The 17948-nt window shown below is 44.0% G+C and overlaps 1 protein-coding gene across 2 annotated transcripts in view; it reads right to left on the reverse strand.

Annotated features, from left to right (window-relative positions):
• chd1 (chromodomain helicase DNA binding protein 1) overlaps positions 1-7727 on the reverse strand; it is a 39217-nt gene extending 31490 nt beyond the window's left edge. For both annotated transcript variants that reach the window (XM_077243339.1, XM_077243340.1), the window contains exons 1-6: positions 7417-7727; positions 5869-5992; positions 4657-4852; positions 3236-3355; positions 3100-3152; positions 831-965 (exon numbers count right to left, since the gene is read on the reverse strand). In XM_077243339.1, coding sequence (XP_077099454.1) covers positions 831-965; positions 3100-3152; positions 3236-3355; positions 4657-4852; positions 5869-5921 — 557 coding nt within the window. In that variant the 5' untranslated portion in view covers positions 5922-5992; positions 7417-7727. The remainder of the gene's footprint in view (positions 1-830; positions 966-3099; positions 3153-3235; positions 3356-4656; positions 4853-5868; positions 5993-7416) is intronic.
• Positions 7728-17948: the final 10221 nt, after the last annotated feature.

Genomic DNA, 17948 nt, shown 5'->3' on the forward strand with positions numbered 1-17948 from the left:
AATACAGGACCTTGTTAAATTCAACATGCCACAGTTCTTATTTAAAGCATTTCACAACCTATTACCTGCTAACATACAAAAGTTATTCACACAGAGAGAGCAGTTGTACAGTTTGAGAAGTTATGGGAACTTTTCAATACCAACAGTCAAAACCAACAGGAGGAATTTCTGTGTGTCTGTATGCGGGGTTAAACTATGGAATAGTTTGGGGCTCATACACAAACAACGTCAAAGCATTCACCAGTTTAAAGCACTCTATAAACAGAAGGTCTTGTCACAGTACAAGGAGGGCGGGGCTTAACCGTCTGGTGATGTATTCATAGGCTGTGTTATCTTACCTTGAAGGTATTCTGATTACCATTGTTGGTATTATTATAATTGTTACCTCCGGTAATATATGGTGTGTAATTAAGATATGTTTGTGTTTTTTCATGTATATATAGAAATATGTAATTGAGAGTTATGACAACGTTAACAACTAAGGAAGCCTTTGTTTTTCTTTTTAATTGTAACAGGCCGGGGTGGGACTAAGTAAGTCTGACTTCTTCCTACTCTGTTTAGAGCAATTGATTGCTTTATGTTGTTAAAGTAAGGTGAATTTACCTTGTTGTAAAGATCGAATCAAATGCTTCTTTATTGCGTTTGTTATACGTCACTATATTCCTCAAAATAAAAATGCTCTCATCATTTCATTTCAAAATAACAAAACTTAATTATTGGATGGCAGGCACGCAACAAATGTTGAAGTTTTGTTAAAGCATCCACAGAAAACAGGATTTCTCACTACATAAAACAGCAAAAGTAAACCAAGATCAAGGTGAAAACTGTACTTGTTTGAAGGTTTTCTGCTCTTGACTTTATGACTGGGCTCATAGTCAGACACCGACTCGTCACTGTGCCTTTCCTCCTCTGCTGAAGAGTCTGATGAGCCACTTCCTGAACCCGATCCCGAGTCCGATCCAGACCTACACACACACAACACCCGTGTAAATTAGGGATGGGCATTCGATTAAATTTTCTTAGTCGATCGTCGGGAGAATTAACGATCGACTAGCGATTAATCATTAATATTTTTATATTCAAATTCATTATTTATTTTTATATTATATACTTTTAATAAATTAAAAATGCAATGAAAATACAAAAATACAGCGCGTTTTTCCTCGATTGGATCTTTATTACAAGATGATCAACTTGTGGCAGTAAAACTGGACGTTCGGTTAGGCTAGACTTGAAGATATATATGCGCTGCGGTGCTCGGAAGCAACGGAACCTGCAGCTGCGAGTTGGCGTTCTTAAACAGAGACCTTCGTTTGTTCCAACATAATAAATAATAAAAAAATCATGTTAAACAATAACTTAACCAAAAACATAATAATACTTAGATCTGACAGGTTTTGTCAAAATGTAACTCAAAACTATCCAAGAACGGAGTCGAGAAAGAGGGTGAGAGAGATTAGCCTACCTACTGTAACAATAAATTCGGCTAGGCTACTTAAAGCCTCATAAAAAATAACTAGTAACTCACATACAACTTCTACACCAGTCTACTGATTTTTGTTGAGAAAGATAAGCATGTTGATGACATGATCTGAGGTCAGACGCGACCGCAACCTGACCGTCAAGCCTCGTTTACACTTTCACCTGGCTCTGCAGCGCGAGTCTCCACAGACTGCGCGCGCGCCTCACCAAACAGACGAGGCGTTTATACTCGACGCGCTCGCCTGTGAAACACCGAATACCGCAATGACGTCATTTTTGCCGCGCTCACCTTCGCGCTCGTGCGGACGCGTCGAGTGTAAACAAGGCTTCAGTCCAGCCGCTGAAAACACCCGCTCTGAGGGGACTGACGTTGCCGGGATGCACAGGTACCTCCGCGCTAACTTGACCAACCAGCCCGGGGAACACGTTCACTTTCCACTCACACTACGCAACGCAGCAGCATTAGTTTAATGATAATCGATAACAAATTAACGTGATCGACGAAATTCTTAATGATCAATAATCGATCGTCGATTAATCATGCCCATCCCTAGTGTAAATGTTAGCCAAATGCAGAGTGAGGCGGTAACCTAGGGCTGGATGATTAATCGAAAAATAATCGAAACCGAAATTCAGAGCCTATAACCGACGTAATTTTACCATGTCGGTTATTTCGGTTTTTTAATCCTATTAATATTTCCGCCCACTGTGTGTTAATGTACTTTCCCCTTAAAACATATTAGCGCGTGTGTAGTCACGTAACTCCGCCCCGTCCAGTCTGCGACATTGAAGCAACATGAGCCCCTTTCACACAGCGCGTTGATCCCGGGAAATTGCCAGAACAAACACCTTCTGTGTGAACGCAAACACGACCCGGGATTGATGCCAGGTTGGGGACATATTTAACATTGCCGTGTTCAGTCCCGGAACGCGCGCTGTGTGAACAAAAGCCATAATGAATGCCGTGTCGTAATGATGGCGCTAAGCCGGGATCGTTTGCCAGCGTGAAACGGTTCGTAATGCGCTAGTTTATGATCGAATCAGTGAAAAAAATGCACAAGCGTGGTTTCTCGAGAGAAATCGCAGCTCATAAGCAAACTATAGATGCCGCTGGGACATGTCATGTGTCTTTGCGAGTTATGTGTGTCTGTGTGAACGCACTCTCTTGATTCCGGAAAATCACTGGCAGTGTGAATGAACCAAAGTCAAACGAACCCAGGTCAAATCCCGGGCCACTTTATCCGTGTATTTTCCGGAATCTCTGTGTGAAAGGGAACTCAGTCAAACACTGAGTCAACTCAGCAACAGGAGCCGCTTGTACCAAAGAAACATAAGTAAGTAATTTAATAAGTAAGCATTAAAAGCTATCTGTGCGTTTCCTTATTTTAGAATCAAAGATAGGATTATGCATTTTTTCATTTAAAAAAAATAACCGTGAACATATTTACAGTATAAGCCTTGCCAGTGACACATGAGAAAGAATTTCTTTTGAATAATCGTTCAATAATCGTAATCGAGGTAACTTGTTCGATTAATCGCAATTATGATTTTAGCCAAATTCGTCCAGCCCTACTGTAACCTCATGTTTACTAACACAGACGGCTTCCATCGACTCACCCTTTACTCCTGCTCTTGGAGTCATCATCTGAATCATCACTACTGGAAGAGTCCTGCAGTAATGAGAGAAGAAAAAGTGAGAAACGAGAGGGATTTGGAGAAGCGTGATGATTTTGAGGAGGTCAGTATGCAGTACCTCGTCTGAGCCGGTGTTTGAGGAGCTCTGCTGCTGGTTCTGCTGCTGTTGCTGGAGCTGCTGCTTCCGGATCATGGCGGACCGTTGCACTGTCAGGATGCTGGGGTTGGACTTCCAAAACTACAGCAAGGTGAAACAACAGGGATAGTGTCAAACGTGTGTAAGGTTCTGTTCCAAAACCCTGTACAGTGGCAACATTTTAAAGAATCACACATGCTCTAAATGCAAATGCTGTGAATGATAGGGCAATATTGAGAATGTTCATTTTAAAGTACACTTAAGTAGATTGCAAAAATGTAGTCAAACCGAAAATTATTCAGACACCAGAATAATTTTTTTTTCTATTGGGTGCAGGATACTATAGTTAATTTATATAAGTGAGGATAGGAAAATAAAGTAAACTTTGACATATTATACCCCAAAATTCGTCATACAGTGGACTACCAGTGAAATTGATTAACATTTGGGACCAAACATTATTCAGATACTTTGACAGATACTTAGATTTAAATTTGATTGAATTCGATATCAGCTGATTGGGGCCCATCAGGTACAGTACATGGCAAACTTTCTTGAGGAAAAAAAACTCAACTAATGCTGTAAACTATATGGGGAATCACAGTTGGTACATCACAGTAATATTAAAGGTTAAATTAGATTTTTAAGCTACTCACAATTAAATTAAACATGGAAGTTTTTATAATAATAGTGCTATTATACATTTTTAATGCCATAATTAGGTTTCTACTCGTATTTTGAAATATAAACATTTAAATGGTGGCTGTCATAAAAACATGGATTTAGGCTATTCATACATAAAATATTGCAGAACAGGTTAATTAAATATATAATGAATATGCAATATAGTGTATATATTTAGCAAAATGCCTTTGATGTTCTTTCATCTTTATTTTGTGTTGTAACTAGTAGTTAAATGAAAGCGCCGATCAGTTCATGTGTGCTTCGCTTGAACTGAACTTGGATAAAAGGTGCGCTACAAAGCCGTTTATTTATCAACTGAAAACAATATACAATGAAATTATGGATTATTGGGATTTAAAGGTGATGATACACAGGTCAACTTTTTGAGGAATATTGCTAGGCAATGTTGCCATCAACAGGCAACCAGGTGAGACACAGGGCCCACGACCAATCTAAATAATCCAGATATAAATGTATTGCCCATTTTAAATGGGAAAGTGCCCAAGCAACATTCGCTCGGCAAGATTGCCCAGCAACATTGCTCAAAAAGTTGCCCTGTGTATCATCACCTTAAGAATCGATATCAGCTCTACAAAATGAGAATTGAATAAAATCAAGAAATCTGTATATTTTTAATCCGCCCAAGTATTTTGATTTTGCATGGACTTTAAGGCATCTGATCAGCATTGACAACTTCACACAAGATTTATGACGCTTACCGCTGCTCCACCGCTGATTTTGTTGCCTTGATCGTTCTTTTCCTTGGATTTCTCGGAGTCCGAGTCTGATTGGCTTGCAGAATCTGAGCCACTTCCTGAGTCACTGCTCCCTGATTGGCTACTGCTAGAACTGCTACTGCTTGAACTCGAGCCCGAGCCAGAACCCGATCCTGACCCAGACTCATCGTCTGAATTACTGAGACACAAACACACGTGTACATGAGTTCATTCCTCCAATACACATTATGCTTTGCATGATTATTAACTATTAAATTAATTACTATTATCTATAAATAAGTGTGAGCAGATTAAGTGATATCATATTGTCTAATCATAAAAAATGCATGGCATGAAAAATATTACTAGGATTCATAATTTCACCCAAAATTAGAAATGTCTAATTTATTCCTCCTCACGTTCCAAACTTTTATGGTTTTTGTACAATTAAACATATCGGCACGTCAATAATATCTACATTAGTAAATAGTATTAATATTTTTAATTATCCAGCAAAATAAAACAGGTTTAAGTAGTTTACTGGTGAAATGAGGACTAGGTACTTTTGTAAATACTTTGCTAAATATTTTTTACAAAAGCTATGCTGAAATTTCTGTCATGTTGATGTTACTTTTAAAATGTTATTTACAGTAACAGCACTTTTATCATGCAGGCAGGAAATTGTCATCTCATAAGACGAGCAGCTTCGTTATTCAGTAATAATTTAAGCCTTTATCAAATTTCAGAAGTAGGAAAAACATTGACTCCAGATTAAAAGAACTGAAATCATGGATGACTGACAAGCACAAGTCTGGAGAACCAGGTGTTGTTTATTAATTGAGAAAGAGTGGAGGAACATAAGCATAACTGATAACTGAAGTAGTCTGGCATGCCAATCAACCCATGGTACTTTTTGGAATCAGTTACATGTAATGGTTCATTTTGATGCTATGTGTGAATGAACAGTTTGAGCAAGTAGGATGTTGAAATGCTCTGATGTGAAAGTCTGCAGTCAAACACAGCGTCTACAACAGATGATTAGCTGCTGCTGTACATCAAACGTAAATGGCTCAAATAATCAATAAAGCGGTCTTCACTGCAAGAGTCTGTCTTTTCTGAAGCTGGACATTATGAATAAACTCTTTAACTGTAGAAAATAAAATGGGAATGCGAGCAAATGACAATTTTCATTTACAGGGCGTGTATTGTGATTACCTGGACTCTCCGCTGCTGTTGCTGACACTTTCATCCTCACTGCGTGCATCCATCTCAATCAAATATTAAAGATGAATCCCTGATGAGATCCGTACAGTGCGTGCGCCACTTCAGAGCAGCTCACCTGAACAAAGTAAAGTTGTAGTTACAACAGAAGCTCAAACAAATGACAGGTTCATGTCAAAGTGACTTAACTTATGTTTGACTGTAAACATTACTGACAAGTCTGAAGCAGTCTGAGAATCTGAGATGGACAAAATTCTGCTGGTGAAACTATTTAACAGCTAGTTTTCAGAAACGTTAAACAGTGTAACAAATAGAAACGTCTTAGTATAATATTAGTCTTGCTAGTATAACCACTGTAGCAGGAATGTAGAAAACTCCCAACATTTGTTTGCATATAATGTGCAGCATTTATTTATTCCTCGGTATTGTAGTCATGATATTGCTGGAACAAACAATAACACCAACTGCTTCTTAGAGAGGGTTACCTCTCTACTTCCTCTCTTCAAAACACTGAACTTTGTTTTTATCGTTAATATGCGTACTTTAGTGATAAACCACACGCAAAATCCACAGACGACTCGTACAGAAGTTTCTATTTTAAGTAAAGCAACATCCTAAGAACTGCCTAATGAATGAAAGTGCTGAGTGTGATGTTGACCGCAGAGGCCTCCAAGGTTCAGGCCTAAAAAGCCGCGGACTATCCTGCGCTATACGGCCCCCTGAAGCAGCCCCATGCTCGGGCACAGTCGCGCATTACTGTTGGGTCACCTTTATGTTCAAGGCCATTTACAAATATCAGTTGTCATGAAGTTTATACAGTCTTAATAAGAAGTTTCACATCACAAATCCATATTTTGGGACTATGTTTTGGTCGTTTGCCCCACTTGTCGCCATGGATTGGCGCTACATTTCAAATCTTTCATCAGTCTCTTTCTGTTGTAGCAAAGCTAACTTAGCTTAGCATGCTAAAGCTAAACGAGAAGCGCGTGTTAGCGGTTTAGCTACCGGTCGCTAACCCAGGCAAGCTATTGGAATACAGTGTACACCTAATATTAATAAGAACAATAATATAACAATCTCCAGAACACGTTTAGAGCGTATCTTTCTCAGTTAAACATTATTTGTTTGTTTAGCCAGCTATTCTTACGCGTGCTAAGCTAAACGAGCAGCCTCGTTCAACTTGAGTTTGATTTTATGGGACATTCTGCTCAGAAAATCAGCTGGCTTGTCTTTAGCCCTTAAAACAAGCAGTTGCGATACTGAACTCGTGGGTTTTGTCTCACGATCAGATCTTCGCACTGAAATAGAGGTGTTTTCAGCGTAATATTGTCTGATCATCATGCTGTTGTTGATTCCCGCACTGCGTTTCTGTTGATCCGCCGCTCGGTTTGTTTTCATTAGCCTTTAAAACACCCAAACACAGCATCCCGAGCAGTAAACGGGCATTTACCGGTGAATACCGGACCACGACCGGTTTCTCGTCTACGTCCATTACGTTCTGCACACAAGTGAGGTCATATTGAAGGTGTTTTGATGCGTTACCTGCCCGCCTGTGTGCGCGCTGCTCGCGGACTCTTTCTGATGATTGCCGCTGTCGCTTGAGAACTCCACAAAAACACTCTTACACACTTTACTCTGAGAGATGAGTTTCTGGGTTTCCCCTCCACGGCCAAGAGTGCCTTGGGATCAACTGCTAAATAGTTTTAGTGTATTCCATAAGCCGGGAAACAGACGGGATAGCAGGCATATTTCAGCTGTAAATCCTACACAAGCCGGTCTCTCTCCGCCATGACGCGCTCTCGAGCACAGAGAGAGAGAGAGAAACCCCGGTCTGTGACGTCACCGGCCGCGGCGAGCTCCCGCGGAACCGTGTGTTATATAATGAAAGATCCGTATGGATGCTTGTTTCTCTCAGATTACATGGGGGAAAGTTTACGTTTTTGTGTATCTAACAAAATTCGAGAATTACATTTAAAAATTCTTCATACACATATTTGTCTGTATAATAGCCTACATTTCATCAACATTTTCCGATATCAATGAAAGTCGCTCATTTTGTAGGCTAGGCTATAGATGTGATAAAATATAGCCTAATGCTGCATCTTTAAAAAAAAAAAAAACTTTTAGAAGGATTAATTATTTTTCAACATAAATCTGGACATCATGTCGATATAACTTGCAAAGATGTTTTTATTTATTTTGAGTAAAAATGCATCACTAATGGTGAATCTAATGATTGTATTTAGTAAATTCCATATAGGCCTACATAAAAGCAAAATATGCAATTCTAAACCTTGGCTGCATCTGAAATCGCATACTCTCTTGAGTAGATACTTATTTTGAATATGTAATTAATCCATGACCGCTAAAAAAGTATGTTGTAGGCTATAGGCTATGAATCTAATCTGGAATAAACACAGTACTACATTCACCATGTGGTCATTATCATGTGATCTACTAGTGATTTACATGCTTCAGGGTCATTCACAATCCTCTCCTGTGGCCTCATGGGATAGTAAAGTGTCCTCTCGCTGGAAGAAGGTCATCCAGGGACTTTTTGTTTTTGCCTACTCTTTTATGAGTAGCCTACTGGGAATTCAGATATACTTCTTTTGTCACATACTGTTTTAAACCTGCTATAGGGAAGTATGTGATCTTGGATGCAGCAGATGTTTTAAAAACCCACAGAAGTGCCTTGAAACATACAGCATTATTCAATGTGTTGACGTAATTTCGACTGAAACAAGAAGACAGGGCGGGGCATATCGAACAGCCAATAGCGTTAATAGCGTTTATATCACAGCTCAGACAGAGCCATTGAGCTCGGTAAAGCCGCAGTTTCCTCTCCTCCTAATGTCCTCCATATCGCTTTAATATACAACATTATGTGCAGAATTCAAATGGGTCCAATACGTTTTCTGGTCTGCGGGATTCGGTCACATGATCCGCTCTGTGTATCGTGTCTCTGGACTGGACCTGCGCCGGTTCGCGTGACACTAACGTGAAACCAGACTTCCTTCGCCCCGATAGAAAGCATATTTACACTGTCTGAATGGTTCACTATACCCCACTATGTGCCACAGGGGCGCGGCTAGAAATGTTGGGTCCTATGAAAGAATATGAGGTTGGGCCCCCTACCCCACCCATTCCATTAATAAAATCGATCTCTGGGGGCCCCAAAAGTGTGTGGGCCCTTAGAATCGTCCTAACTTTCCCCCCCTTAGCGGCACCCCTGATGTGCCATTCACTATGTAGAAAATAGTAAATGTGTGAACAAGTGACCGACTTCAGCCGCAGCTTCTATTTGGGGGCGGAGCTTCAGATTCTAGAGAGCATTTGATTGGACAGAAAATCTGATGAGAAGCTGAAGCAGAGTGATGTCATCAAAATCATTGATCCATATTGAGAGACTGCAAGTTTTGGATGCTAATATCTTTTAAATGCGAATTTTGTCTTTGTTTTTGAGCACTAACATAACACTAACATATTCATACTAAAAGCCCAAAAACTTCAATTCAATTTTGATTTCATGGGGAGTTTAAGATCGAATTCTTTGTTTATTTACTCTTTTAAATGTATTGATAACAAAAAATCTATATATACAACTGTTTTTGATAAAGAGTTAAAGGTAACTGAAAATTGAAACTTTGAAAATACTGTCTATATATTATTTAATTATTTAGTTATTTTAAACTCTCTTGCTGTGTATCTAGTATTCAATATTAATAAAACGGCAGAATCAAAAAAGAAGTAAGAAATTAAAAATATGAACAACAGAATCACTGATAACAAAAAAAACAGTGAGATTTCTTCTCCACGTAATTTATTAATTATTTGTTGTTTAAATGATTGTACCCTCTTCGTATTTTCTTTTTTTATTTGTTTGCTTGTTTGTTTACCCTGCCTTTGCCCTTCATTATTATTTTGTAATTATGGTATAAATATCTTTAACTTTGTAATGCACTATATTATGTGCTTGAGTTGTTCCTGTACCGTGTTCAAAGCAATGAAACGAAAGAAAGGCGACAGCATGTGTGATGTTACTAAATAACTCAATGTAACTGATGTAACAATTTAGCTCTCATTGGTTCAGGAAGTAAAGGCAACTAAAGCCTTGCATTTTTTTCACTGAAAGTAGCCTACCTTTTAAACCTTAATGCTCACTGAATTATCTTTGCAATGAATGGCCAAAACAGAATGAGGAAACAGATATTAATTAGAGGCAAGGTGCCTTATCACGACGGAACAGGTTTTCTTTCCTTTACTAAGGGTTTTATAAGCCTGTCATAATGAGGCAGCTAGTTACGAATATCAAAGCACGATAAGCACACTAGCTACCCCTACAGTGAACGTGATTTCACCAAGTACCACATGTTCCTGGATCAACATCTTTGTTGATCCTGGAACAACTTTCAGATCAACCAATCAGATTTGAGGGACAAGTTTACAGTTTATGTCAAGTTTAGGCTTAGAACCAGGGTAAGGTGCTTCAACATCAGTGTTATTCACTTATTATTTCCCTCTGATTTTAGGGAAAAGTTATGGGTAGGGTTATGTTTTGGGGTATGCATTGGGTAAGGACTAAATTTTTGGACAGGAATGTTGTGCAAGAATGTTCTCCTGAACGTCAGACGAGATCAGGTGGAGTTTGTGTCTCCTGAATGACTGACTAGACCAGGTGGAGTTTGTGTCTCCTGAATGTCTGACAAGATCAGGTGGAGTTTGTGTCTCCTGAATGTCTGACAAGATCAGGTGGAGTTTGTGTCTCCTGAATGTCTGCATTGTCATGAAGAAGCCGTTTCATGAAGATTCCCTGGTTACACCTCCAGCTGCCGAGCCCATCACTCCACCTCAGGTAGTCGACTTGTCTCCCTCTCTCAGCTCCACTTGGGACCATCGTCCTTACGGCTCCACCTTGCTCCCTCGTCCCTCCAGCTCCGCCTTGGTATCCTGATCCATCGGTCTCATTGGCTCTTCAGCTCCGCCTGGTTCTCCACCTCCATCATCTATATCTGCATAATTCAGGGGCTGCATCCTTTGAAGGCCGCATCCTCCAAAGTGCTCGGCCGACGCAGCCTTTGAAGGACGCACCGAGACCTGTTTAAAGCAGAAAGTATAGTTGATTGCGTCACTGCAGCGCAACAGAGGCCATCCCAGTTCAAAGGTCCTTCAAAGGCTCCTTCAATATGCAGCCTGCAAATGCATCCTTCTTTTCTCGTGAATGCAGGATACATCAGAAGGATCCTTCGCAGCCTTGCCAACCCCAGAATTCATTGCAGGCCGGAGATGAAATTGCCAGATTACACTTTTAAATGTAAGTATTCGGCTTCAATTTAATAGAATAATCAGATGTATCTAATGATACAAATCAAAGAAAATGAGTAGTGCGCAGTCTCGGGTGGACACCCCGACCTGCCAGGGGCGATGGGGTATGTGGCAAGCAGGACGAGGCCGAGGGACGTGAGAGAACGGCGCGAGGCCGGTGGCGTGAGTGATAATAAATAACACCTGTGAGACGCACTGGTCTCGCATCTCTCACAGAGAAGCGGCGACCCTGAAGATCGAGAGAGGAACAGGCCTGATTTTATGTTGTTTTATTTCTCTTTTGTGTAGCCAGCAGTTGTCCGTGAGGGGCTGCTGGCGGATCCTTTTGTTTTTGTATTTGTTTTATTTTATTATTAAAGTGTTGAATGTTCGCTGGTTCCCACCTCATTCTTTCCATTACATCTGAACCACCCTGTTACACAAATATTGTACTTTTTATGAAAAACAGATTTTTTACACATGGATATTAGATTTTCAAATTACAGTATATTATAGAAACACTAAAAATATGTCTTATAGATCAGGGATCGGTCCTGGAGGGCAGCTGTCCTGCAGAGTTCAGCTCATAGGACAGTTTTGCATGTTACACTCAAATTTTTGAGGATGTGAGTTAATTCCATGTACCGCCTGACATAAAAAAACAGTCAAAAATGTTATTTAACAACTGAAACTTAAACACATTGTTCATGACTCATGCATTACATCAGTTTTGAAAAGAAAAAAAAAACACATTTTGAAGCTTTATTTGTCAATGACCCATAAATAGGAGAAGGAGAGAGGGACAGAGAGAGAGGGGGGGAGCTCAGTTATATGAAAATTTAGAATATAATTTTGGCTAACAGCACGCAGCAATGAGATCTATGACCTCTAGCCTTATTTGTTTTTATCATTCATTATCTGAGATGAAGTCGGAAACCAGATTTAAAGTTGTCCGGTAGGCTATCCATTTGAGCTTAAGACATAATAAAATACGATCTCTCTGCCTCATAATAGTGGTAGCGAAACAGGAGAAGTGCACTTATGAGTGTCCATCATCCTTTGGTTTAGGAGGGGCCGTATAGACCATAGCCCTAATTATTTAAAAGCTTTGAACAAACACTAGTGAAATAAAGACACTGATCAATGTTAGCGATCGAAATTCATTCACTTTTCTGAAACGATGAGAAAAGATTCCAGGTTTCGATGAAAGAAATTTCCACTAGAAAAGGTTTACTTTGGTGTGCTCATTGCCAATGGTGGTAAAACGCAAAAAATCTGTCTAAAGCTATTAATATTCTAAATAACATTTTGACACCTTTACAATACCGTCACTAGCTTTGACTTGAATGGACACTAATCAACTAATTTTTCCACCATCAACACGGTCAAGGGTGGCATAGTTGCCAGGTCTGTGCAACAAAATTAGCCCAATGATGGAACATCAAAAATAGCCCAAAAGTAGCCAAAAGATCATATCCCAAATATCAAAACTCAAAATATGACAATCCAATAACATATTTACATTTATTGTTAGGCTATACAACTGAAAACCACTTTATTATACAGTGATAAAGTTTTATCATTAGAACATAAAATATTACAATACAAGCATTTCAGTCAAATATCATATGCAATACCTCAATTATAATGGGACATTTCTAGGACATTTAGTGCTGGGACCCCCTCCCAGTCCGAGGAAACAGCTCTTCCCCGTCCTCCCAGCGTGAGCAAAGCACATGAGGCATTACTGGAGCGACCCGCTCGATCTCAAACACGCTCTTGCGGGTCTATAGGTGAGGGATATGGTGGCTATCGGCATTGGTGATCCCCCTGCTTTCGAGCCATCCATCGCCAGGCACCTCAACGCAGTCCAGAGCGGCCTGCTCGCTCCCCCTAAGCCGGTCTTACAAAACGCCAGGCGACCCCTGCGCGTTTACCTAACCCCCCCTGTCTCTGGACATAATTTCCATCAGGGTAAGGAAAGGCCCTGTAACAAACCCCAGCCACGACAGAGCAACCCACCCTCTGCTAAGCCCAGGGGGAAAACGACTCCTTCCGCGGCGGGAAAACCCTCGAACACTGCCTGATGTTCGGCCGATGGGGCATCGAGTCCGCGTTCACGAGCCATAATGCAGGGCTACAGACTGCAGTTTGCTATGAAACCCCTGCATTTCAATGGCGTTCTCTCTTCACACACGGAGGAGAGCGCCACACAAATTCTGAAAGAGAAAATAGGTTGTGCAATTCAGGTGGTGCCCCCCAATCTGATAAACCAGGGATTTTATTCCTGTTATTTAGGAAGCGAGCGCCAGGGGTCCCCTTCGACGGTGGGAGATGTCATCGCGCCTCATTGGACAGCTACCGGCCGCCTCAAGCTGGGCAGCCCCCAGCCAGTAAGGTGCCGTCCCGCCATGGCTCACCTGCCCCACTGGGTGCGTGGGGATTAGAGAGGCATCTCTCGAAAAGTGGGCCACTAAACACTCGCACCAGGCAAGTCAAAGGAAGAACCAAGAAAGAAGCCTCCAGCTCTTCGTTTCGCTAGCTGGAACGTCAGGATCATGTGTCCAGGACTAACCGCAGACCTTCTGCAGATCGACGACGCAAGGAAGACGGCCGTCATTGACAGGGAACTGTCACGACTGAACGTCGACATTGCCGCCCTACAGGAGACCCGGCTGGCTGACAACGGCACCATCAGGGAAACAAACTACACTTTCTACTGGCAGGGGAAGTCCCCAGACCAACCCAGGCAACATGGTGTTGGCTTCGCTGTGAAGAACACACTTGTCAGTTTCACCGAGCTCCCCACAGCAGGCACAGAGAGGATACTCACCCTCCGGCTGTCAACGTCTTCTGGCCCAGTCAACATTCTCAGCGTGTACGCCCCAACCCTCTGCTCCACCGCCGAGGAAAAAGATGAGTTCTACCAGGCCCTAGATGAAGCGATATCCAGGTGGCCCAGCACTGAAGGCCTTTACCTCTTAGGAGACTTCAATGCAAGAGTAGGAGCTGACCACAAGGCTTGGCCCACCTGCCTCGGAAGCTTTGGGAGGGGGAAGATAAACGAGAATGGCCAGAGACTGCTCGAGCTCTTGTGCCACCACGGCCTGTGCGTGACCAACACCTTCTTCAAGTGTAAAGAGATCCACCAGGTGTCATGGAGGCACCCCCGATCCCGCCACTGGCACCAGCTTGACCTAGTCATCACCAGAAGAGCGGACATTGGTTGCGTCCTCCTCACCCGCAGTTACCACAGTGCAGACTGCGATACGGACCACGCCCTCATAGCAAGCAAGGTGCGCACTACACCCAAAAGGTTGCACCACTCCAAGAAGAAGGGTCGCCCACGTATAAATGCCTGCTGCGCCAGCAATCCTGAGAAAACCCAGCAGTTCATCAGCAGGCTGGAACACGCCCTCAGCTAGGGAGTGTCAGCAGATGACACCATCGACTCCAAGTGGCCCCGCCTCCGCGACGCGGTTTACAACGCCGCCATCACCGCCTACGGGAAGAAGGAGCGGAAAAATGCCGACTGGTACGAGGCCCACTGGGAAGAAATGGAGCCCGTGACTGAGGCAAAGAGGAAAGCCCTTCTGGCCTACAAGGCCAATCCAAGCCCTAGTACCCAACAATCCCTCCGGACTGCCAGGAATAAAGCCCAGCAGACCGCCCGCCACTGCGCCAACACCTACTGGCTAAACCTCTGCAGCAGCATACAGAAAGCTGCCGAGACAGGAAACGCAAGAGGGATGTACGAGGGCATCAAGAAGGCAACAGGCCCAACCCCCTCCAAGACCGCCCCCCTCAAGTCCAAGACGGGCGAGGTCATCACCGACCAGGAAAAGCAGATGAAGCGATGGACGGAGCACTACCTCGAGCTATACGCGACGCTGAACGTGGTGACTGACACGGCTCTCAACGCCATCCCAGACCTACCAGACATGGAGGAGCTAGATACCCCACCAACCATGGACGAGCTCAGCAAAGCTATCGACTGCCTTGCCTGCAGGAAGGCGCCAGGGAGCGATGGAATCCCTCCAGAGGTTCTAAAGAGCGGGAAACCAGCCCTGCTACAACCACTCCACGACCTCCTCTGTCTCTGCTGGGAACAGGGCTACATCCCCCAGGACATGCGAGACGCTAACATTGTCACCCTGTACAAGAACAAGGGAGACCGTAGTGACTGCAACAACTACCGGGGCATCTCCCTCCTCAGCATTGTAGGCAAAGTGTTCGCCCGCGTCGCTCTGCCCCGCCTGCAGACCCTCGCCTCCCGCGTCTTCCCGGGAAGAAGCGGACTCTTCAGGTTGCTGCAGAAGATTGGTTGCCCCCCACACCTGCTTGCAGTGGTCACGTCCTTCCACGAGAATATGCACAGCACAGTATGCTACAACGGCGCAACATCCGAAGCCTTCCCAGTTAGCAGCGGAGTGAAACAAGGCTGCGTCCTCGCGCCCACACTATTTGGTATCTTCTTCTCCATGGTCCTCCAATACGCCTTCAAAGACTGCAGCGAGGGTGTCTACATCCGCACCAGGTCGGACGGCAAGCTCTACAACATAGCCCGTCTCCGTGCCAAGACCAAAGTCACAGGGGTACTCATCCGTGAGATGCTCTTCGCTGATGACGCAGCCTTGACCTCAGACACGGCAGACGGACTTCAGCAGCTTGTCAACCTCCTCTCACACGCCTGCAAGGAGTTTGGATTGACCATCAGCCTGAAGAAGACCAACGTCATGATACAGGGAGCAGAGACCCCTCCAAACACCGCCATCGACGGGTACAGCCTGGACGTTGTTGAGAACTTCACGTACCTTGGGTCCACGATCTCCAGCTCGCTATCCATCGACTCTGAGATCAACAGCAGAATCGCCAAGGCAGCCGCAGTCATGGCCAAGTTGAATCAGCGAGTGTGGAACAACTCCAGCCTCACTGAGACGACCAGACTGCGCGTGTACCAAGCCTGCGTGCTCAGTACACTCCTGCGTCGCATACTGCATATCAAGTGGCAGGACAAGATCCCCAAAACCGAGGTGCTGGAACGAGCCAACATGAGCAGTATGCATGCAACGCTCAGCGAAAGACGGCTGCGTTGGCTTGGGCATGTCAGGAGGATGGACGCAGGCCGAATCCCCAAAGACCTCCTCTACGGCGAGCTGGCTGAAGGCACCAGAACCACAGGGCGCCCCAAATTGCGCTTCAAAGACGTCTGCAAAAAGGACTTGGAGCAATGCGGCATTGCCCCCAGCGCATGGGAGAGCCTGGCTGATGATCGCTCCGCTTGGCGACAAGCAGTCCGGCAGGCAACAATCAAAGCAGAAGCGGCACGAAACGACACTGCCGTGGCAAAGAGAGCTAGGCGGAAGCAGCGGCAACAGCAGCCTGACCAGCCATCCCCCTTCTCCTGCGCCCAGTGCGGCAAGGACTGCCACTCTAGAATTGGTCTGCACAGCCATTCCCGGCGGTGCAGATAGACACACCGAGCTACCCCATCGTCTCCCGAGACGGACGGCTGCCGACGACGATTTTCTGGTCCCAAAGACGGACGGCTCTCTCCGCCCTATCTTGGACCTCCGTGTTTTGAACAAACATTTGAGAAAATACAATTTCAGAATGTTAACTCATGACTCGCCCACGCCATAAAATGGAACGACTGGTTCACATCGGTCGATCTGAAAGATGCTTTCTTCCACATAAGCATTTATCCGCCACACAGGAAGTTTCTTCGTTTAGCCTACCAAGGCACATGTTACGAATTCACAGTTCTCCCATTTGGGCTCTCGTTAAACCCAAGGAGTTTCTGTCTGTGTGCGGAGGTGGATTTAGCACCCATGAGAATGTAAGGTCTGAGGATTTTGACATACATAGATGGTTGGCTCATTATAGCCGAATCGAAGGAGAAAGTGTTGCAGGACACCTGCCGTGTCCTCACACACATCACATCTCTCGGGTTCAGGGTGAATGTGAACAAGAGCAATTTTACACCCAGTCAGACTGTGATTTTCCTGGGCTTGGAGTTGAACTCAGTCTGCGAGCGTGTCTCTCTCAAGTGAACAGGGAGATTTATCACCCACACCTGGACAGGGTTGCTCTCTGGGCCTGGCCCATGAGAGGATGAACCTAAACGCACTAGGGCTTCCCCCTCGGGTGGTTGATACTATAAAGAACGCCTTTTGCTTGTGGCCTTGGCATCATCTAAATGTGTCAGTGAGCTACATGCACTCTCAGTCCATTCCTCGTGCACTAAATTCTCTCTTGGTGGAGATAAGGTTTTCCTTAAGCCTAATCCGACCTTCATGCCAAAATGCTTCCCTGCGTTCACATCGGAGGTGTTAGAGCTGTCTGCTTTTCACCCTCCACCATTTTCTTCTGGGGAAGATCAAAGGCTGAATGCCCTGTGTCCTGTTCAAGCCTGACAGACATATTTGGCTAGGACCAGTTCTTTTCGGAAGAGTGACCAGCTCTTTATTTCATGGGTACGTGAAATAAAGGGTCTAAGCAACGCCTCTCACATTGGCTTGAGGACGCTATCATTTTGGCATATGAATCGAAGGGAGTGCAGCCCCCAGGGGACATCAGAGCTCATTCCACGAGGGGCTTAGCCGCCTCTTGGGTGCTGTTCAGGGGAGTATCGCTGCATGATATTTGCTCTGCTGTCAGCTGGGCTTCTCCCCATACGTTTGTACGTTACTATCGGCTGGATTTCACCAGTACCTCAGTAGCACATTCTGTTTTGTAACAATAGGTTACTGGGTCAACCCCGGTTCTCT

This window comes from Siphateles boraxobius, unplaced genomic scaffold (genome assembly GCF_051911475.1).
Source record: "Siphateles boraxobius isolate OS27281-9 unplaced genomic scaffold, OSU_SipBor_1 25, whole genome shotgun sequence".
In the NCBI taxonomy this organism is placed as follows: Eukaryota; Metazoa; Chordata; class Actinopteri; order Cypriniformes; family Leuciscidae; genus Siphateles; species Siphateles boraxobius.